This window comes from Bubalus kerabau, chromosome 23, assembly GCF_029407905.1.
Source record: "Bubalus kerabau isolate K-KA32 ecotype Philippines breed swamp buffalo chromosome 23, PCC_UOA_SB_1v2, whole genome shotgun sequence".
Lineage (NCBI taxonomy): Eukaryota > Metazoa > Chordata > Mammalia > Artiodactyla > Bovidae > Bubalus > Bubalus kerabau.
The window spans coordinates 23,351,324-23,375,428 of record NC_073646.1 but is presented as its reverse complement, the minus strand read 5'-3'; the positions used below and the strand labels follow the sequence as shown (position 1 = coordinate 23,375,428).

General features: G+C 40.2%; 1 protein-coding gene across 5 annotated transcripts in view; it reads right to left on the bottom strand.

The window, feature by feature from the left end:
* TNRC6A (trinucleotide repeat containing adaptor 6A) overlaps positions 1–5,383 on the bottom strand; it is a 97,422-nt gene extending 92,039 nt beyond the window's left edge. For 2 of the 5 annotated variants that reach the window (XM_055561405.1, XM_055561407.1), the window contains exons 1-2: positions 4,246–4,368; positions 3,440–3,487 (exon numbers count right to left, since the gene is read on the bottom strand). Coding sequence is in view for 1 of the 5 variants with exons in the window: in XM_055561404.1 (XP_055417379.1) it covers positions 3,440–3,487; positions 4,967–4,992 (74 nt within the window). In the remaining 4 variants the exon portion in view is untranslated. Of the gene's footprint in view, positions 1–1,183; positions 1,239–3,439; positions 3,488–4,245; positions 4,369–4,966 lie in introns of those variants that run through there. The other 3 variants (XM_055561408.1, XM_055561404.1, XM_055561409.1) reach the window with 3 other exon arrangements.
* Positions 5,384–24,105: the final 18,722 nt, after the last annotated feature.

Sequence of the window (24,105 nt, the reverse complement as noted above, 5' to 3'; positions counted from 1 at the left end):
AAGTAGGTGCCAAACCCCAGATTCAACATCTTGAGTAATCTCACTCCTGCTTTTCTACTACCACTTTAATTCAGGTCATCCTCACCTCTTGCCCAGATCACTAGTTATCATTTTTCTATCCTATCACCACCCTACCTAAAAGCTTCGTACTAGCTTCCCACGATGTAAGATTTATGCAAAATATCCTTCACCAGATATTCAAGAAACTCTACCCCTGCCCCCACCCTTACACACCAATGCAACTGAACTACTTACTGCTGTTTCACAATTGCCTATACTTTCTGGATGTCGTACCTTTATTTCTGCTGTTGTTCCTACACTGCCTTTTTCTCTACCTTCTAAAATGGATTCCATTCTTTAAAATTTAGTTTCAGTGGTGATCTCCCGTATCTAGACACTACATTACATATTTGTCTTTTGAATGCCAGGATACTGACAAAAAGTGACAACTTTAATGGCTGACAGTAAATTAAGAGAGTTGACCTCATGCGGGCAACCAAATTTATCCACTGTGCCAATTTTATTTAACTGGCTCTGGCTATCTGTCACTCTGTCTTCAGGGTTTGCAGCTTAGCAGAGGAAAAGGAGAATGGCAGTAAGATTTCCGTCATTCATTCAGAGACTGGAGGAGTTTCCAAACAGGGGGTCTACAAAGTGGGAATTTGGAGTCCCACGGTATTACAAAAGATGTTTAATGCTTACAGATTTAATGTTAAAAATCCAAATGTTTGGTTATATTCAGGAAACATGAAGATCTAGAACAGTGTGGGTGATTTCACCCGAGGGGATCTCTGGTGGTATCTTAAGGCGTTTTTTGACTGTCACACCTGAGTATTTCTGGCCGATGCTGCTACACATCCCGTAGTACACAGGGCAGACTTCAAAACAACAAATGATCTGGTCAAAATGTCAACAGTGGGTCTACTGGTTAAGAGTCCAAGCTTCCAGTGCAGGGGGCATGGGTCTGACCCCTGGTCAGGGGACCAGGATCCCACGTGCCTCGTGGCACAGCCAAAAAAGAGGTCAACAGTGCCCAGGATGAGAAACTCTTATCTAGGAGTGCTGCCTGTATATGTGGGTTCTGCCTCTCCAAAGATACTTTCACATTTTTTGGAAGTGAAGAACCATGCCTCTTGTGAGGCAACACAATACAGTCCAAAGCGTAACATCTCCTGCAGTTTACCAGTGGTGTGGCCTCCTGGAAGTTACTTAATCTCTTTGTGCATCAAAGTCTTCACCTGTAAAACAGAGACCGAGATCCTGAAAGCACCTACCTCAGAGAGTTCCAGGATCAGATGAGTCGATGTAAGATCTTCAAAGTGTGCCAGGCAGACAGAAAACACCCACTAAACTCAGCTGCTGCCGTTCTTCCCTTCCCTAGTGCCTAGCCTTGCATTTGGAACATCTAAGATGGGCAAGAAATGTTTACTAACTGAATATAGGATAATGCCTTCCTGGGGAGGCACAAATTGGTAAAGACAAATATACTCTGCTTATTTGGAAAAAAGGAAGCACAGAGCTAAGGATGGAGTTCAAAGGAAGCATCTGCCCACCTAATCTTCTCTCCCTCCTCAGAAAACTTTTAACCTTTAGGAAATGTTCCCCTCGCACAGGGACCTTGGTATACAGTGGCCTGTAACATCCTTTATATTTGTTTTTCCTTTTCATTCTTTCTAACCAACTGAAGACCTTTGAATTTATGAATGGAATGGTATCTTCTTTTGACCCTTGCATCATTTACCCGGTGTTAGTTATTCATGTGCCCATTACAGCCTTCCTCCTATAATGCACATGGAGTCTGTGGCCAGGGACAACACTTGACTCCTTTTTATAAAACCCAAGGGGCCTAACAGACCTTGGCAACTGGCAGGCCCAAACCTCTCCCTTTACAGATTAGGAAGAGAGAGGCTAAGTGATTTGCCTAGAGTCAAGGTCATATTGTTAAGTGACAAAGCTGGGATTCAAACTCTGATACACAGCTGATACAGACTCCAAGTTCTATCCAACTTGTAATAGCATATAGAAATTATACCTGTGGTTGAGACAATTTTTAATTACGTCCCAGAAAACCTCCACAGAAATTACACTGATAGTTACCTGACAAAGCAAAAATAGAAATAGACTAACATTCCAAGCTCCTTTCTGAAAGTGTACCTTAAAAACTCAACCTGTTTTATTTAATTGTTTCCTATCTTAACATTAATAGCTTCTAACAAGACTTAAATATCCGGTTATTTAGTCAGGCTTAATTTTCTTTAAATGACTGTGTAATTATTTTGAATAACAGAATATCTCTTATTTGTTAAACCAATGACGACCATCCTTCACTGACTGAACAGATTCTTTAATGACCAGTTTAACAAATTAATATCTATATAACCCAAAGACCAGCAATTTGAAATGATTCTATATGCTGAAAATACATTCAGATGATTTGAATTGTGAATGTTAAGACCTCAATACAAACACAAAACTTACAATCACCAAGCACAAACTACATTAAGACCTGAGACAGACAATTTTTATTTTATTTCGTTCGAGTAAAAGCTGCTCACTGATTAGGCTAATCTAGAAGTTTCTCTCAGTGTCCCAATATGATGCAAAAGAAAACGGCGAAAAAGAAAGGAAAAGACTGTAAGACCAGAAAATGAATGTGAAAAAGAGTTAAATGCCTTGATGCTTAAGCAATTACAGCTCAATAAAGCTCGACATTTTCATAGGGGCATCGTTTAAAAAACAAAAAAAGCCCTTTGTGGTGATGATTTAAGTTACCAGTGCAAAAGCACTCAGGTCCAAAAGGAGTGAGAACCACTTACTGGGAACAGATTTTTAATTATTTTACCACCTGATAAAAGGAGCACACACCGAACGTAGATATAAATGTATTTTCAAAAGAAAACAAAACGCAGTCTATGCTCGGTAAAGTTCAAGGGCAAAACTGTTCCCAGTGCAACAGAATCCGCCTGACTACAATGTGTTGGGGGGGGGTGGGGAGCGAAGACATAGTATCTTTTTATAAAGGCAACAATTTGAGTTACAAAGTAATAACGGGGAAGCCAAAACAGTTTGACAGCCCGCCATAAGGGCCGCCTCAATCATGAGTCACACAATGCCTGCAACCATTTACAATAGTAATTAATGCACAAGTCCCCTAATTAAATTCTAAAAGGGTGAGAATGCTTTAACTAAGTTTACAAGAATTGCTTTTCGCTGTTTTTTGCCACCCCCACCCCCCCGCCCAAGAAAGGAACACACGCGTAATTACGCATCTCCCCGCAATTCCTCCATCCAGTATTCCCTCCAGCCTCTTCTCCGTGTCTGTTCCCTGCGTGCGATAGAAAATGACACGGGAGAACTTCTAAACCCAGCAAAGGCGAGCCAGGGTGGAAATACACGATTAATGAAAGGGGGTGAGAGGCGGAAAGGGCGCCCATCTTACCTGCTAAGATTCCTTTCTACGTCTTTGGTAGCTTTAGCTTCCAATTCTCTGAAACGGAAAAGAAAAAGGGGGAAAGGGAGAGAGAGAGAGAGAGATGCGCGTGAAAACGGAGCTGCTGCTGCAGAGGCTCGCGCCGGGGCCGGATGGGGCGGGGGGAAGGGAGCCCGGGGGGGCTCACAAAGCTGCGGGGCTGCAGCCCCGACTGCGGTCAGGCGGCGCGGGCCAGCCGCAGCCCCCGGCCCGGCCCCGGCGGCGCAGCGCGACCCCTCTGGGCCTCCCGTCCGGCCTCCGCAGCGGCGCAGCCGGCGCCCCCTTCGCCGAGGCCCGAGGTCTCGGGGACGCCCGGCGCCGCCGCCGCCGCCCGCTATCGCGGGCCCTGCGGCAGCGCCCGAGGCTCCTCCCGCCCGGAGGGAGGCCCCCGCCCCGCTCACCTCATGTGGTAAAGTGCACGCAAGTGGGGCGCGGAGGGCTCGCGAGCCTCAGCCCCGTATCGCCGCGGGGAGAGGCCCGAGCCGCGCACCAGCGCCATACACACCGCTACCGCCGGCCGCCGCCGCCACCACCGCCGCCGCCGCGCCGCCGCCGCAGGCCCCAGACCGTGAATGCCCCACTCGGCAACCCCTTCCGGGAGTGTCGCAGCCACCGGCCTCAAGATGGAGGCCCTAGCAACTAGAGCAGCAAACTGGGCAGACCCTTGGCAACCACCCCGGCGCGGCGCGGCCGCGGGCCGGACCTCCCTGGAGCTGGTCACAGCCTCGGAGCTGCCCCGCACAGCGGCCTGGGGGCCCACCGAATCCTGAGCCTACCCTTTCTCGGCGCAGTCGGCTCGGGTTCTGACATGAGTTCCCTCCCCTTCTCCTCCTTCTTTGCTGCGACACAAGTTTCCTTCCCTGCTGCCCGGCCCCTCCCCCACAGAAACACATCAAAAAAAAAAAAAAAAAAGAATCGCCTAAACCGCAAATTCTATCCCTGCCGCAGCATGATGAGCCCGCGCGGCTTTTGAAATCCGTCACTTGGAATTATTTTTGACCTTGGGCCAATTATTTAACCTCTCTCCTTCTGTTTCCTCCTCAGGTAAAGAATGCATACCTGAGGACGACTGTGACGTTTAAACGCGACTTTTATCCCTCGAGTTAGGCTGACCATTTGACTCAGCAGTTCCTCTTCCATGAATTTCTGTTCAAAAAATAATCCTGGGTAGCTACAAATATGTCACCATCGTGATACTAAGTCCCGCGTTGATGGTAGTGAAAAATTGTGACGGCGAAAATGTCCAGAGTTGCGAGGTGGCTTTAAAGAATGAACTACTTCATGTGTTAGGATACTGTTGAAAATGATGGTAAGGAAGAGTAACAGCAGGAGGGGGAAATGGTTACAAGGATAAGTGAAAAAGCAAGTTCTTCAGTAGCTCACATGGTGAAAACATGTAGATAGAGTAAGATACATACATATAGATAAAATAAAAAATATATACCTACCTGTAGATACAAGATACATACTTACAGGTAGATACAGGAATATACATACCTGTAGATACAGTCAGATACATACATTCTTGTGCATATGTGTGTATTCTTTCAATCCTCTCACAATGGTTTTGTTTTTCCTCCCCTAATCTAAAGATGACTCCAACTCTGTGCTTGAAATCCATTCCTTCTCAGAAACCTCACTATACCTGTCATCCCATTTTCCTCTTTCGACTGACTTTGATCCTTTCATTGTCTTTAAAACATGCCTAAATGTCTCCCATTAAAAAAAAAAACAAAAACAAAAAACAAAGCTCCCTTGACTTTCCAGTTCCTGTCCTCTCTCAGGGAGATGTGTAATGTGTGCTAAATAGCTTCAGTCCTGTCTCTGCGACCCCATGGACTGTAGCCTGCCAGGTTCCTCTGTCCGTGGGATTCTCCAGGCAAGAATACTGGAGCGAGCAGATTACCATTTCCTTCTCCAGGGGATCTTCCCAACCCAGGGATGGAACCATGCCTCTTTTCTACCCTGCATTGACACGGGGATTCTTTACCACTAGCGCCACCTGGGAAGCCCCTGATGTGTAATAAGTTAATGAATAAGAGAATGAATGAATGCACAGAAGGTCCTAAAGCATATGTACCAACATGTTAACTGATGATACTATAAAGTTTTAAATTTTCTTGTAAATATATCTTTTTTCCATTTTTATACAATAAGCTTGTAAAAAAATTTTTTTTAATCTCTTACAAAATGTAAAATTTTGTTGTTTAGATGCTAAGTCATATCTGACTGTTGTGCGACCCCTTGGATTGTAGCCCTCTAGACTCCTCTGTCTGTGGGATTTCCCAGGCAAGAATACTGGAGTGGGTTGCCATTTCCTCTTCCAAGGGATCTTCCCCATTCAGGGACTGAACCCAAATCTCCCAAGTCACCTGCATTTCAAGTGGATTCTTTACCACTGAGCCGCTGGGGAATCTCAGTGTGAAGTGTAGGGGGCACTGAATAAATCTTAGTGACTTTCCTTTTCTTGCCATCATCCCTAAGTTCAATTCATCCATGTGTATATTTGGTTTGGTTTTCTTTTACTGTTCTTTCTACTGAAAGTATTAAAAATTATATTACAGTATTTCTTTAGGAATTAAAAAATTAGAACATGTATATATAGAACAGTATGCTTTCATACCAAGTTTATAATAATTTTGCATAAGAGCATAAGGCAATGAAAACAGCTGTTAAGATTAGCTGATTTTTTTTTTAATTAGACTTTCTTAGGTTTGAACAGGATTTCTCTGATAGCTCAGTTGATAAAGAATCCGCCTGCCATGTAGGAGACCTGGGTTCGATTCCCTGGGTTGGGGAGATCCCCTGGAGAAGGAAAAGGTCAGTATTCTGATCTGGAGAATTCCATGGACTGTAGAGTTCATGGAGTCGAAAAGAGTCAGACATGACTGAGTGATTTTCACTTTCAGGTTTGAATAAATCATTGATTCTCAGCTGGGGCAATCTGCCCTCCAACCCTCACACAAAGATTTAGCAATTTCTGGTTTTTGAGTATCACAACTAGATACTACTGGTGTCCATGTGGGTAGAGGCCAGGGTTTTGGTGAAACATTCAACCCTGCACAGGAGATTCAACCCCCTGCCCCTAAAAGGCAGAGAAGGCAATGGCAACCCAGTCCAGTACTCTTGCCTGGAAAATCCCATGGGCAGAGGAGCCTGGTAGGCTGCAGTCCATGGGGTCGCTAAGAGTTGGACATGACTGAGCGACTTCACTTTCACTTTTCACTTTCATGCGTTGGAGAAGGAAATGGCAAGCCATTCCAGTGTTCTTGCCTGGAGAATCCCAGGGACAGGGGAGCCTGGTGGGCTGCCGTCTATGAGGTCACACAGAGTCACACATGACTGAAGTGACACAGCAGCAGCTGCCCCTAACAGGAGAGTATCTGAACCAAAATACCAATAGCACCCAAGTTTGGGAAACCCTGGAACTAATTCCCAGCTCCAGGGAAGCTGAGAAGATGCAATTTCTTGAAGATCTTTTCAGAGTGGTTTGACAACCCTCCAGGGCTGTATTATGAAGTCCTGATAACTACTTTTTGCTTATCTCTTAAACTTGATTCATAGGGCTAGGTCAAAGAAGACTACAGAAAACCAGCACTGATTCCTTATCAGAAACCTACTGTGACTTCCCTGGTTGTCCAGTGATTAAGGCTCTGTGTTTCCAGTGCAGAGAGCGAGAATTGAGTCCTTGGTTGGGGAAATTCCCTGTGCAGTCAAAAAAGGAAAAAGAAACTACTAAGGGATCTTCCTTAATATTCTTTCCCTTTATTAATAATTACTCTGTCTATTGAATGTCCCATCACCATACAAACATATTCTATTAAGTTCCACAGAAAGAAAAAAATGCACACAAAACAAAAAAGTTCCACGGATACCTCATTCCTCTCCAACTTTTTTTGTTTGTTGTATCCTCTCTTATGAGCAAAACTTCTTCAAAAGGTGTTCTACACCAGCCGATTCCTCCTCCTTTCCCAGCCCTCTCTAACCTGTCATCCCCACTCCCCACCCCAAATCACTCTTATCAACATCAGAAATAACCTTGATTGTCACTAAGTTGTGTCTGACTCTGTGATCCCATGCACCAGGCTTCCCTGTCCTTCACCATCTCCTGGAATTTGCTCAAACTCATATCTACTGAGTTGTTGATGCCATCCAACCAGCTCATCCTCTGTCGCTCCCTTCTTCTCCTGCCCTCAATCCTGCCTAACATCAGGGTCTTTTCCAATGAGTCGGCTCTCCGTATCAGGTGCCGTATTGGAGCTTCAGTTTCAGCATCAGTCCTTCCAGTGAATATCCAGGGTTGGTTTCCTTTAGGATTGACTGGTTTCATCTCCTTGCTGTCTAAGGGACTCTCAAGAGTCTTCTCCAGAATCACAGTTCGAAAACATCAATTATTCAGCACTCAGCTTTCTTTATGGTTCAACTCTTACATCCATATGGGAGTACTGGAAAAACTGTAGCTTAGATTATACAGACCTTGGTCAGCAAAGTGATGTCTCTGCTTTTTAGTATGCTGTCTAAGTTGTATTAATAGCTTTTCTCCCAAGGAGCAAGCGTCTTTTAATTTCGTGGCTGCAGTCACCATCTGCAATGGTTTTGGAGCTCAAGAAAATAAAATCCACCACTGTTTCCACTTTTTCCCCATTTATTTGCCATGAAGTGATGGGACCAGATGCCATGATCTTAGCTTTTTGAATGCTGAATTTTAAGCTAGTTTTTCCTTGTAGCATATGCAATCTAGTTCCTTGACCAGGGCTCAAACCCAGGACCCCTGCATTGCAGGCTCAGAGTCCTAGCCCCTGGACTGACAGGAAGTCCAAAATGACCTTGAAGCTCCCCAACTCAATGGTAACATTTCTTTTCTGATCTTAATTTACTTCTTAGCTGTATTTGTCACAACTGATCAGTCCCATTGTCTTAAGAGAGCTTCTTTTCCTGATTGTCTTGGCAGCACATTCTCCTGGGTTTCTTTTTACATCTCTAGCCATTCATTTTTGGGGTATCCTTTGTCATCATCTTCATTTCTTCAACAAAGAAATGTTGATCTCCAAAGCTCCCCCCACCCCTATCTCTCCTGAGATGGGTAATTTCATCCTTTCTCTTGTTTTAAAATACTATTTAAATGCAGATAACTTTCAAATTCATATTTTTAGCCCATATCTCACATGTATACCCCAGAAGCTAAAATGCCAGTCTGTCTATGCAACAAGTATTTGTCAAGCTATATATATTCTAGGTGCTGTGGCAGGGGACAACTCTGAGCACTACAAGAGCAACTACTCCTATGTGTAAAGTCTAATGAGGCAGACTATTCTTTTTTAAGCAAACTCAGAAGCTCCGGGAGTTGGTGATAGAGAAGCCTGGTGTGCTGCAGTCCATGGGGTCGCAAAGAGTCGGACACAACTGAGCGACTGAACTGAACTGAAGTGTATAATTACAAACTATAACAAGTGCACAGAAGGAAATGTATGTTGTGCTGAGAGAGAAACAAAGGAACGTTACATAGAGTGTGTAGTCAGAGAAGGTTTCTTGGAAAATGTAAGGCTTCACCTGAGAACTGAGAGATAAGGGGCAGAGTGTGTTACTGTTGCGATGCTCAGTCACGGATGACTCACGTGACACAACTCATTGAAATAAGCCAGTGCCATTTCCTACAATGGAGCATATTCTCTACATTAAGTGAATATTGCTACATGCCTCATGACTGATGTTTACAGTTTGATAATTTGTATATAACATTAAATATGCCTTTCCTACCATAATGTTTTTCTATTTCTGGAAAAATCGGTAACTATGTCAGGAAATTCTTGCTTCTTCTTAGTGAGCATAGTAAGAGACAGAGGCTGTTTGAAATTAAATGTAAATGTCTTTTCTTCATTTGTCTTTCTTCCTTGGGATTTTTGTTCCTTTGGTTTCTGAGGTTACCAGAGCATAAATGTTCTTCAACCCTCTTTTTCCTATCTAAGAAGGGTAATTGGCTAGCCTAGTCCTTGGAAAATTATGTACTTGAAAGGCTTTTGTTTTTCTCCCAAGTCTCTACCAGATATCATCATGAAATGTATATGTACTTTTTAGATGAAGCTCACTCAAAAGATTTTTAAATTTAGAAAAATGTCCATAATAATGTATAAATGGATATTGAAGACATGAACATAAATGAGATTTCCTGGAGAGAGTGTATTTGTTTTATTTAACTAAAATATATTTGGTACTTAATATGTGGCAATTGATGGGCCAATTATGCAGCGTTTGAAGTACTTTAAAAATATTAATTAATCATTATTGTTGTCCTCACACAGCCCAATAAGGTAGGTATGTTATCCCCATTTTACCAATGAAGTTAATTACTTGTACAAAGCCACCTAAATAATAGGTGGTAAAATCAAGCAATTTGTTTTCAGAGCCTAGATCACTAAACACTACTTTGTAAATCTGTTTTCCTCAACTGAATCAGACTTTGTAGCTCCCTTTGATAAGAAATATTTTGTAATACCACCCCTACCATCCCTAAATGATCATCATAGATAGTAGAAGTTACTTAACATATAATTTTTAAATCACATAAAATGATATCTGAAATAAAGAGTCAAAGAAGTGTAAGTAAAATAAAACAAAATATAATAAAAAGTCTTTCACTATGTAAATATTTGGCAATTGTCTACACTGGAAGACTCAGTAAAGTTGGCAGATCCCGGCACCTATGTGTTGAATCACTCCTACCAGTGCAGCCTGACACAGCAGTGCTGAAATAACTACTCATACACCAAGAAGTGTAGTGATGCTGGAGATACCATTTCTCTGGAAGAGGGAACAACTCTCAGTCAAAGTTCTCAACAACTAGAAAACAAGTCTCTTTCAATTTAGGGGAACATTGCATTACTAAAATTTTAAGGGTATATTAACACTGGGGAAAAAAAGAGTTAGGTCCTTGGACAATTACAAATGTGCCTTTTACTCATGAGAGTGTCTGGATGGGGGGTGGGGTTGGGGAGCAATCCTACATTTTGTGTGACTATCCCAGATGGCTCAGTGGTAAAGAATCCCTCTGCCAATGGAGGAGATGTGGATTTGATCCCTGGGTCAGGAAGATCCCCTGGAGAAGGAAATGGCAACCCAATCCAATATTCTTGCCTGGGAAATCCCATGGACAGAGGAGCCTGGTGGGCCACAATCCATGAGGTCGCAAAGAGCCAGATATGACTGAGTGACTGAGCACACGTGTTTGTGTGTGCGCACACACACACACACACCCCTGTTCAGCCCCTCTCCACTGAATCTTGCCTCTTTGTGATGACCCAAAGCTTTTCAGTGCTTTCCCCTGACTCCTCTGAGAAGTGGAGATGAAGGATTACATTATGGAGAACTATCACTGTCAAGTGAGGAAAGAGTGGAGGAAAGCTACTCCAGTGACCACCTCGCAAGGCGGGACTAACAGTATTACGTGTAGTGTAATGGGGACAAATGATGCTTCTCAGACTGACACATCGAAATTCAGCCTTATTCCTTCTCTGTCCCACTCCCCCACCACAAACAAAACTGTTCCCAAAAGACGGTTTCCCCAGATAGTAGTAATACCTAACAGTAAAGCATCCCAGCCAGAAACCTGAACTAATTTTGATTCTTCCTTCCCTCCTCTCCAATGCACCCTTGTTATTTTGTTTCCAAACTTCTTATTTTTCCCCTTCTGCCACCCCCACCCATAACCCTGAAAATGCCACAGGTTCTCTTTTCTTTCTCTTTCTCTTTGTTGTAGAATAGTTTAAATACAAAAAAATGCACACATTTGAAGTAAAAAAAAAAAAAAAAATGACGAGTCTTGACAAATAAATATGCCCTGGAAATTCCCTTGTGTCCCTTTTCATCACTCACCTGTTTTCCCTTCACCCCACACACACACCTGACACCCAGAAACCACTGTTCTGACTTACATCACTATGGATCAGTACTATCTATTCTGGAGCCTCATATAAACAGAGTCATATGGTATGCGTATATCCTTTTGTGCCTAGTTTCTCTTGCTGAACATATCTGAGAGTCATTCACACTGTTGCATGTGTCAGAAGTTCATTCCTTTTTGTTATTGAGAGTTATCCCATTAAATGAATGTAGCACGGTTTGCTTATCATCCTCCTGCTGACTAATACTTGGGTTGCTTCCAGTTTAGGGTTATTGTGAATACAGCTGCTCTGAACTTTTTTTTTTTTTTCTGAACATTCTTGTATGAATTTTTTTTTTTTTTTGGACATGGGACATATGTTTCTCTCTCTCTTGGATAAATAGCTAGGAATATAAATACTGAATCACAGGATAAGTGCATTCATAACTACAGAAGAAGCTATACAATGTTTCTGAAATGGTTACAACAGGTTACATTTCCAGTCCCAGAAAGAGCTCAGGTTATTTTATATTCTCACCAGCTTTACACATGTTCACTTGAAATCCTTCTCCATTTAGCAGCCCCAGTGATTTTTCTTCAATTGAGAACTTGATGATCTTACTCTCCAGTTTAAAATATTAATTCAAAGGCTTTCCAGGGCTCTTGACTCAAAGCCTAATATATTTAATGTGGTTGGCAAGGTCTCCCAGTGCTATCTGCAGTCACCTGTCTTTTCCCAGACAATTCAATCCAAGGGCTCTTCTTTTGTTTTCTAAAAGGTGTCCAGGTCTTGACCCAGCCTGCTCCTTACCATTCTTCAGCTCTCCACCCTATGTCACTTCCTCAGGATAGACTTTGCTGACCACCAGCCACGTTGACTTTGTTAGGTCTCCCAATCACATATTCTAAAGACATCCTCTACTTCCTCTTCATGACATGATCGCATTTGTAATGTAGTACTTCCATCATTATTTGCTTAATTTGGGGGAAGGGTTGTTTGATTTTTAATTCTCCAGATTCCTTGTAAGCTCCAAGAGAGCAAGGTCCACATCTGCCTTGTTCTCACTGTATCTTTTGTATTTAACCAAGTTGCCTAGTATTTATTAGGCCCTTAATAATACTTACTGGATATAGGAATGATTTTCCATGCTTGCCTACCTCCCTCTATCCAAATATTCACATTGCCACCAAAGTGATATCCTAACAAATAGTCTGATCAGGTGCTGCTGCTGCCACTAAAAAATTCTTAAACAAATCTCTGTTCTTAATAGAATATTATCTAAAATCCCTTGCTTAGAAAAAAAAAAAAAAAAAAAGGCTCTTCAAGAACTCTTACTGTGTAACCTGCCCTGTTTCTTAGGATTCCTGCTGTGTGTTCCAGTGTCACTGAGTTATTGCTACTTTCGTATGTTTTTCAAAGGCTCTCTGACTTGAACATGTTGTTTACCTCCTATCACGTCTACCTAACAAACTTCTATTTCAAATCTCAGCTCAAATAGCCTTTCATAAGCCTTCCTAGAGATTCTCTGGACCTCTTACTAATATACATGCAATTCATGTATCAAAATTAACTTAGACCTCACTGACTATTTCCCCCTCTTATTTGGGTAGAAACTCAGCTGTCCTAGAAAGGACCCCTTTAGCATTTAGGACTGGAATCTTACATGTTCTCATGAGATAACTCATTTTATCCAGGCACTGCTGGCATGTAAGGCCCACAAGAATGGGGACTTGTCCGTAGGTTTCAGAGTTGTATTCACAATACCTAGAGTGGTGCCTGGGAGGTATTAAACATTGCTTTAATATTTGTTGAGTGATGAAGAATGAATGTTGTCTTTAGTCCAAGCAGTTCCAAAAGGTGAGTCAAGGAGCATCATTGTTCTCCTAGGTACCAGCTTGTTACCATCTTGACTACCAGCAAGAACTAGATTCTTCTAGACATCTTACTTTCTTAGATCTGCTGAGTTTGGCTTTATCTTCCAGATACAAGCGACATTCTTTCATAATGCTTTTGTTTGATCCACCAGGAGCCTTGATTGTTTTGGGAGGATAAAGTGGGTACTTCTACCTCTTACTAGGTCTCTCAACATTCACTACTAAATGGCAACCCACTCCAGTACTCTTGCCCGGAAAATCCAATGGACAGAGGAGCGTAGTAGGCTCCTCAGTCCATGGGGTTGCAAAGAGTCGGACACGACTGAGCGACTTTACTTCACTGTTTCTCTTTTTCTCTGAATTGAAGAAATGATAATAGCACCTGCTTTGCCCTGAGGGCAAACCTCCTTTACTCTTAGTTCATTAATTTTAGTGAAGAAATGCTGCAGGAACACTTTAGAATTTAAAATTTTCTTATACACACTGAACAAATATAGGGGCTTCCCAGGTGGTGCTAGTGGTAAAGAATCCACCTGTTAATACAGGAGACATAAGATACACGGGTTCAATCCCTGGGTCGGGAAGATCCCCTGGAGTGGGAAATGGCACCCCACTCTAGTATTCTCACCAGGAAAATTCCATGAGCAGAGGAGCCTGGTGGGCTACAGTCCTGGGGCTGCAAAGAGTAGGACACGACTGAGTGACTAAGGACATACACAGTATTAAAATAAATATAGTAAGGGATATAACCCTCTCAAAAAAATAGGAAAGTATATGTCTGGAGAAGGAAATGGCAACCCACTCCAGTATTCTTGCCTAGAGAATCCCATGGACAGAGGAATCTGGCGGGCTACAGTCCATGGGGTTGCAGAGTCGGACCCGACTGAGCAACCAACACGTAGGTCTGCATAGACACAAATGTATACTCTTCATCATTCATTAAACATTAGGTGAGGAATAGGGACTTCAACATCCACTTCCAACCAAGGTGAAGTAGACAAAGCTCTATTTACCCTCCCTTCTGAAAAAAACTAAAACTACAAATAAAATTTATGAAACAAGAGTTTTCAAAACACTGAGCATCAAGGAATGAAAGACAGTGATCCCTGGGACTTCTCTGGTAGCCCAGTGGTTAAGAATCCATCTTTCAATGTAAGCAATTCGGGTTCAATCCCTGGCTGGGGAACCAAGATTCTACAGGCTGCAGGGCAACTAAGCCCACAAGCCAGAGGTAGAGAGCTGATGTGCCGCAACTGCTGAGCCCGTGCACTCTAGTGCTGTGCTTCACGGCAAGAGAAGTCAGGGAGCCTCGACTAGAGAAAGCCCTTGAGCCACAACAAACACCCGGGGCAGCCAAATAACTAAGAAAGTGATCCCTGGGAGATGGAAACAAAGGAGGTGAGCCCTACGATGGCCCAAGATGACCGCTTGAGGATAGTTTCTTGGCAATAATACAGTGGTACAGGGAGGGGGAGCCCAAGCAGGGTGGACTCCCTGAATTGAGGCAATGAAGCTGAGAGTCTGGAGCAGTAAAGTGCAATCAAAGTGGCTAGACTGACAGGTCAAAGTGCCAGAGAGGAGAGAATCACACAGGTGGAGTGCTCTAGAGATCTGCAGAGGGTCACACTTGCCGCTTTAGCTGAGAACCGACAGTGCTTTCATGTCATGGAATGACTCAAGATTGGGAAATATTGGAAGAACTGGAAGGAAAATATATAGACTCACAGAGCTCCTGTTCCTATTAGTGCAGAAAACCTCGGGCATCAGGTGGAATACTCAGGAGGGTTTTGCATTAATATTGGGACAAAGTTAGGTCTAAACAAACACTATTTTAGTGCTACCCAACAAAGTTTAAAAAAAAAACAACCCACAGCTCTGGTGCTACACAACGAAGTTTAAAAGAACTCTCTAAAAGGTTCAAAGAGTTTTTAGGTAACTACATCCCAGAAGAAAATTTAGGACCACTTATATGAATGCAAAAGTATTCAACATCAAACAAAGTAAAATTTGCAATGTCTGGCATCAAATAGAATATTGCCAGATATGTGAAAAAGTAGGAAAATATGATTGTAATAAGAAAAATTAATCCATTGAAATTGACCCAGAAGTGGCATAGATGCTAAAATTAAGAGGAAAGGACATTAAAATGATTATTATAACTATATTCCAAATGTTCTAAAAGTTGAGATGTGGAAGATTTTTTTTTAATATCTAAAGTAAATTTCTGGAAATTAAAACTACAATGTCTAAGAAGAAAATATACTGGGTGGGGTTAATAGCAGATTAGACCTTGGAAAAGAAAAGATTAGTGAACTTGAACACAAGGCAATAGAAACTCTCTAAAATAAAACAGATTGGAAGAAAGACTAAAAATTAAATGAAGAGAATTAATTAACTGGGAAACAACCTGAAATGCCTAATATGTGTGCTATTGGAGCTTCTGAAGGAGAGAAATGGGGAATAGAAAAAATAGTTGAAGAAATAATAGTAAATTTTTTCCAAATTGCATGAAAACTATAAACCACAAATTCAAGAACATCAACAAACGTAAAACCCACCCCTCCATATACACACACTATGATGAAAATGGAACAGTACAATATAATAAAATCATTTAAAAGCAGTCATTAAGAGAAAAATCTTAAAAGCGGCTAAAGAAAAAGACATTATAACCAAGGAATAGAGTCAGAAGACAGTAGATTTTTTTTTAGAAACAGTGCAACCAAAAAGACAACATATTTCAAGCATTAAAAGAAAAAAATTGATTAACCTAGAATCCTATTATCTGCAAAAATACACTCAAAAGTAAAGAGTAAATAAAGGCTTTTCAGGCTTAGAAAATCTGAAATAATTGTCACCAGCAGATCTGTACTATCAGAAAAAAAAAGTGGTAAAATGAAGTTTTCAGACAGAAGGAAAATGAGCAAGATAGAAATCTAGAGTATATAAATCCTTCTTCAATGCATGAAAGTGAAAGTGAAGTCGCTCAGTCATGCCCGACTCTTAGCCACCCCATCGACTGCAGCCTACCAGGCTCCTCCGTCCATTGGATTTTCCAGGCAAGAGTACTGGAGTGGGATGCCATTGCCTTCTCTAATAAATGAATAAAGAGCACTGCAAATGGTACCTACATAGGTAAGTCATAGATAAATAAGAACACATTTTTTCTTGTTATGTGGAGACCCTGGTTGGATTCCTGGGTTGCAAAGATCCGCTGGAGAAGGGATAGGCTACCCACTCCAGTATTCTTGGGCTTCCCTTGTGGCTCAGCTGGTAAAGAATCCGCCTGCAATGTGGGAGACCTGGGCTTGATCCCTGGGTTGGGAAGATCCCCTGGAGAAAGGAAAGGCTACCGACTCCAGTATTCTGGCCTGGAGAATTCCACGGACTGTGTAGTCCATGGGGTCGCAAAGATTTGGACATGACTGAGCGACTTTCACTTTGACTTCATCCCACAGCATCATCAGATATCATTAAAAGATAATTGTTTAAAACAAAAATGAGAGAAATGTATTGTGGGGTTAACAACATATGTAGAAATAAAATGTAAGACAACAATAACTCAAAATCTGGAAGAGGAGAAATAGATGTACTGTTGTAATGTCTGTTTACCAAGATGTATACTATTGCTTAAAGGTAGAATATGATGAAGAAAGTAAATGTAAACCCTACAGCAACCACTAAAATAACACAATAGTTAACAGCTATTAAGCCAACAAAAGAGTAAAATGGTGTAAGGTAAGGGCTTAGTTTTATTCTTTTGCAGGTGGCTATCCAGTTTTCCCATCATGCGTGCGTGCTAAGTCACTTCAGTTGTGTCCAACTCTGTGACCCCATGGACTGTAGCCCGTCAGGTTCCTCTGTCTAATGGATTCTCTAGGCAAGAGTACTGGAGTGGGTTGCCATGCCCTTCTCCAAGGGATCTTCCTGACCCAGGGATCAAACCCTTGATTCTTCTGTCTCTCACCATTTGTTAAAAGTCTGTCCTCTAAACATTAAAAGTTCTTGGCATCCTATAAAGGAGTAAAATGAACTCACAATAATTATACAACTAAAAGTATACAGGGAAAAAAAAAAAAAAAAAGGAAAATGGAAACAAAGAACAAATGGGACACACAGAAAACAAAGAGCCAAAATGTGAAATTTAAATTTACTAGATCACGTCAGATGTAAGTAGTCTAAGCATCCCAATTAAAGGCAGAAATAGAATAGATAAAAAAGGATCCAGCTGTATGCTGCCTACAAGAAACCCCCTTTAATACTAAGACACAGACAGGTTAGCGGCAAAGAGAAGGAAAAAAATAAACTAAGCTAACACCAATCCAAAGAAAGCTGAAGTGTTTATATTAATATTAGCAAAGACTGTAGAGCAAAGACTATTACCAGGGAAAAAGATGATCCTTTTTTAACAATAATGGGCCAGTTCATCAAGAGGGCATCCCAGGTGGCTCAGTGGTAAGGAATCTGCCTGCGAGTGCAGGAGACACAAGTTCGATACCTCGTCTGGGTCAATCCCACATACCACAGAGCAACTAAGCCCATGTGCCACAACTATTGAGCCTCTGCTCTGGAGCCCAAGAGCTGCAACTACTGAGCCCATGTGATAACAACTATAGATGCCTGCCCGTCCTAAGAGCCTGTGCTCTGCGACAAGAAGCCACCGCAATGAAGTCGGAGCACTGCAACTAGAGAGTGGCCCCCGCTTCCCGCAACTAGAGAAAAGCTTTCACAGCAGCAAAGACCCAGCACAGCCAAAACTAAATAAATAAATAAATAAATTTTTAAGAAGAGAGGAAATAATGAAGATCAGGGGGGTAATCAGTGAAACAGAAAACAATAAACAATGGAAAAATTAATGAAACAAAAAGCTAGTTCTTTGAGAAACTAGTTTTAATCAGCAAAATTCGTAATTTTTTAGCCAGGAAAAAAGAAAACACAAAGTAATAAGAACAGAAATTAATGAGATGATGATGCTACAAGTTAAAAAGACATTAAAATGACAATAAGCGTATAAGCCAGTTTATGCCAAAAATTCAGCAACTTAATTAAAATGGCCAAATTCCTTGAAAGACAAGCTACAAAAACTCACTCAAGAAGAAGGAGATGACCTGCACAGTCCTTTATCAGTTTAAAAATTTGACTTTGCATTTAAAAACCGTCCCATGAAGAAAAGTCCAGATCAAGATTGCTTCATTTATCCTAGTAAATATTTAAGAAATGAATAACATCAAAATCTACCAAACTCTTCCAGAAAATTAAAGAGGAGGAACTATTTCTCAATTCCTTATAAGAAATTAAAATTACTCCAGTAGCAAAGGCCAAGATATTACAAGAAAAGAAAACTACAGACCAACATTTCTGATGAACATGAATATGGAATTTAAAGTGTTTTTGCAGAACAAACCCAACTGTATATGAAAGACAATATTCCACAACCAAGTGATGTTTATTCCAGAAATGAAGTCAATCATCATATTATAAAACTATACAGAATCCACCTGCAATGCGGGAGACCTGGGTTGGATCTCTGGGTTGAGAAGATCCCCTGGAGGAGGGCATGGCAACCCACTGCAGTATTCTTGCCTGCAGAACCCCCATGGACAGAGCCTGGTGGGCTGCAGTCCATGGGGTCGCAAAGGGTTGGACATGACTGAGCAACTAAGTACAGCATGTAAACACAGTAAAACATATAAGAAAAATCATATAGTCATCTCAATAGAGGCAGAGAAAGTTTTGGAAAAAAATCCAGTATTTGTTTCTGATTAAAGAAAAAATCTCATAGCAAACTATGAATTGAAGGGAATTTCCTCAACATGATACAGGGCACTTAAATTCTACAACTAACATGATAGTTAATAATGGAATACTGGATATTTTTCTCTAATATTAGGAATAAGACAAAGATTCTTACTTGAACCTCTTCTATTCAACATTGTTCTGGGGGTGTCAATACAAAAGAGTAGAAATGAAGTACAACTATCTTTATTCACTTTCGATGCAGAAAGTTCTATAGAATCTACAAAAATGCTACTAGCTTTAGTAAATGGGTTTAAAGGCAGCATACAAAAATCAGTTCTATTTCTATACAATAGCAATGATCAATAGGAATTTGGAATTAAAAATTGCAACTATTTTCAATGGTATCAAAAAATATGAAATGCTTAGAGATAAATCTGACTAAATGTGCAAATCTATACCCTGATAACAAAATATTGCGGAGAGAAATTAAAGAGTAGTTAAATAAACAGAGAGATAAGTGGCGCTTACAAATTGGAAGACTTGGTATTATTAGGATGTCTGTTACTCTAATTTGATGTATGGTAGTGGTTTAGTTGCTAAGTCATATCCTACTCTTGTGACCCCATGGACTGTAGCCCACCAGGCTCCTCTGTCCATGGGATTTCTCAGGCAAGAATACTGGAGCGGGCTGCCATTTCCCTCTCCAGGGGATTTTCCTGACCCAGGGAGCAAACCCAGGTCTCCTGCATTGGTAAGCGTTCTCCTGCCATATAGGCAGATTCTTTACTGATGAGCCACCAAGGATTTCTAATTTGATGTATGTATTTACCGGAATGATAATCAAAATCCCAGCAAGATTTTTTTTGGAGGGGGGTGGGGCTTGGTAAAAATTGACGAGTTGATTCTAAATCTCATCTAGAACTATAGAGGACATATAATAATGAAAATAACCTTGAGAAAGACCAAGCAACCCAACCTCAAGGACTTATTAGAAAGCAACAGTAATAGTGTGGCATTGACACCAAAATAGATAAATAGATAAATGCACCAGAACAGAAAATCCCAAAACAAATCTATACCCATCTGATCAATGTATTTTTCAGCAAAGGGTGCAAAGGTAATTTTTTCAATAAATTTGTAAAAAAAATAGTACTTCAACCCATTCCTTATATCAAACATACAAATTAACTCAAAATGGATCATATACCTAAATATGAAAATAAAAACTATAGAACTTTGGGAGTAAACATAAGAGAAATCTTTGTGACCTTGGGTTAGGCAGTCACCAAAAACATAATCCATAAGACATCAAAATTAAAACATATCAGCTCTTTAAAAGATGCTGTTCAGAGAGAGAATGAAAAGCCACAGACAGGGAGAAAATATTTGCAAACCACATAAAGAATTTATGTCCAGAATACATAACAGAGTCACAAAATTCAATAAAGAGAAAATAACCCATTTTTTAAAATAGGCAAAAATGTGAACAGACCTTCAGTAAATAAGATACACACACGCTCAAAAGATTTAGTACTTAGAGAAATGAAAATGAAAACCACCATAGGATACCACTACACACCTATTAAAAACGTCCAAAAACAAGGCTCATAATACTATTGTCGGTAAGGAAGTGAAGCAACTGTAGCTCTTATACACACTGCTGGTGGGAACATAAATTATTCAGTTATTTTGAAAAACCGTTTTGATAGTTTTTTAATAGGTACTTACCTAAAAGATATTTGTTCATACAAAGACTTGTACATCAATGTTCAGAGACATTTCCTTTGTAACACTTCAAAACTAGAAACAACCCACTGTCCATCAACAGAAGAATGCATAAACAGACTGATTAATATATATATAGTACAATATTCTTCAGCACTTACAAGGAATGAACTATTGATATGCACAATGTGGATGAACTCAGATCCAAAATAGGATAAATTGTATGATTCAATTTATATAAAATTCTAGAAAATGCAACTTATTTTATAGTTATAGAATGGAATAGATCAGTGCTTGCCAAAGAATAGGAAAGATTCAGGGAAATACGAGAGAGCAAGATTACAAAAAGACAAGAGAAAACTTTTGGGGATGATGGATATGTTTATTATTTTGATTGTGGTGATGGTTTCACAGCTGTATACATATGTCAAAACTCCTCAAATTAGACACTTTAAATATGTGAGTCAATAAAGCTATTAAAAAAAAAAAAAGGTTTGGCAAAGAACAGGATATTTACATAATTTCAAAACACCTCCCACAAAATGCTTCAAAATGTAAAAGGAAAATGAGTAACTTTACATTGGAGAAATCTGAGCGATACCCTGTTAGTGATCAAAGTGAACATCATCCAGAGATTGTAATATCTGAATCTAGCACCACTTGGTAACATGCAATAAGAACACGGCATCATTTTGTGGGGTTCCTGTCAAAGATGAGTAACTTGATCCTGATGATGAGGAAACCTCAGATCAACTAAATTGTGGAGCATTCTTCAAAAGAACTGGCTTGTAATTTTTTTTATGTGTCAAAGTTATAAAAATCAAGGAAAGACTGATGGAAGGAGACTAAAAAGATACAGCCATCAAAAACAATGCTTGATTCTGAACTGGATCCTTTCCCTAGAAAGACATCATTCAGATATTTATGGACCTGAAGAGTTCGAGGATTAGATGATAACGATGTTAATTTCTGATTTCAATCATTGTATTAGGTTATCCATGAGAGTTTCTGAGCTAATGGGAAATAAACTCTCATTTACTGTAGGGTGATGTGGCATGGATTTGCTTCTATTTTCAGGTTGTGTTAGCAATTTACTCTCAAATGGTTCGGTGCAGGGGTGGGAGTTCTTTTTCTGTATTTCCAACATTTCTGTTAGTTTGTGATTGCTTTAAAAAAAAAGTTCTACTTACTCATTTATTAATGTATTTGAGCTATCAGTGGAGTAGATTCACAGAAGTGAACTAGCTGGGTCAAAGGATTTGAACATCCTTAAATGTGATGTTGTGCTTAGTTGCTTAGTCGTGTCTGACTCTTTGCAACCCCATGGACTATAGCCCGCCAACCTCCTCTGTCCATGGTGATAAGTATCACCAGATTACCTTTCAAAGAGACTGCCAATTTATGCCCTGGCCAACAATTTATGAAAGCATCCATTTCCTCTTATTCCTTTTGGGCACTATTAAGCACTTTTGGTTTTTCCAGTAGTCATGTATGGATGTGAGAGTTGAACTGTGAAGAAGGCTGAGCGCTGGAGAATTGATGCTTTTGAACTGTGGTGTTGGAGAAGACTCTTGAGAGTCCCTTGGACTGCAAGAAGAACCAACCAGCCCATTCTAAAGGAGATCAGTCCTGGGTGTTCTTTGGAAGGAATGATGCTAAAGGTGAAACTCCAGTACTTTGGCCACCTGATGAGAAGAGTTGACTCATTGGAAAAGACTCTGATGCTAGGAGGGATTAGGGGCAGGAGGAGAAGGGGATGACAGAGGATGAGATGGCTAACTCGATGGATGTTGGTGATGGACAGGGAGACCTGGCGTGCTGTGATTCATGGGGTCACAAAGAGTCGGACACGACTGAGTGACTGAACTGAACGGAACTGAAGCACTTTTTAGCCATGCCACTGGTGTAAAGGTATCAACACTTTTAAAAATATTTATTTTTAATTGATTGATGATTGTTTTACAATGTTGGTTTGATTTCTGTCATACATCAACATGAATTACCCATATCAACACTTTTGATCTTTGTCAACGTGTTATCTCATTTAAATTTATATTTCTTTAGTCACTAGTGAGGTTGAGAGACTTTTTATGTATTTATAAGCAATTCGGATTTCTTTTTTGTGAACTTCATGTTGACAAAAAAGTCCAGTTTGAAGCTGTTCATATTTTCCCTTTTATTTATGAACTCTTTGATATTAAAGAAAGTGGGGTTTTTTTTGTAGTCTGAATTTTTTTCACTTTTTTCTAGTGCGTTATCTATCTTTTAACTTAGTCTATGCTGTTTTTATACTACGCAGCTATTTTAATTTTTATGTAGCCATTTTTTTTCCTATTCAGCTTCTGAGTTTTGTGGCTTGCTTAGAATGATTTTCTTTGATTCAAAATTATATGCGTGTGTGTACACATGCCCATGTTTTCTTATTCTTTGTTTCACTTATTTACATTTAAATGTTTATTTGTCTGGAATTTATCTGGTGTAAGGAATCAGATAAGCACCCAGCTTTATGTTTTCTTAAATGGCTGGACAATTACCTGAGAATCAATGACTATATTGTATGATTTTATTTCTTTCCTCCCTGATTTGAAATACAGCTTTACCATACACTAGCTGCTCAAATGTACTTAATCTGTTTCTGAATTCTAACCTGTTTCATTAATCTGTCTTTCTTTTCATGTACCAGTAGCAAACATTTTTCATAAATGCAGCTTTATAATATGCTTCAGTGCATACTAGGGTCACGAAGAGTCGGGCACAACTTAGTGACTAAACCACCACCATACTAGGGTTAATCCTTCTTTATTACTTTTCTTCTTCAGAATTTTCCTGGCTAGCCTCACTTGTTTATTTTTCCATTTGAATTTTAGACTCTGTCTACTTTCACAAAAACCTCATAATGTATTTTTATTGACATAAAGTTAAAAATAAAGGTTAATTTAGGGAGAATACATATTTTCACACCATTAAATCTTCTTATTGATGAACATGGTATGTATTTTCATTTGCTTCTTCTTCCATTTTCTTTCATCTTTGTTGTTGCTGACATTATAAAAGTGAGTATTGGTGCTCTTTTAAGTACAGTATTTTTCTTCCTTTTTTTCTAGCTTTCTTTTTCTGAAACATAAAAATGCTGTTGATTTTCGATATTTCTCTTGCAACCAACCACCGTCCTGGCTTAATTCAGTCTGTTTTAGAGATTTTTTTTGAAAGAGTTTTTCCAATAGTACTCTTGGGTTGTCTAGATATGTAATTATATTACCTGTGAATATCATCATATTGTCTTCACGTTGGAATGTTTAAACTTATTTTTTAAATCTTGGGTTCATCTAGAACAATGTTTAAAAATAACTGTTAAAAAAGGTAAGGGCTTCCCTGGAGGTCTAGTGGCTAAGAATCCACCTGCCAATGCAGGGGACATGGG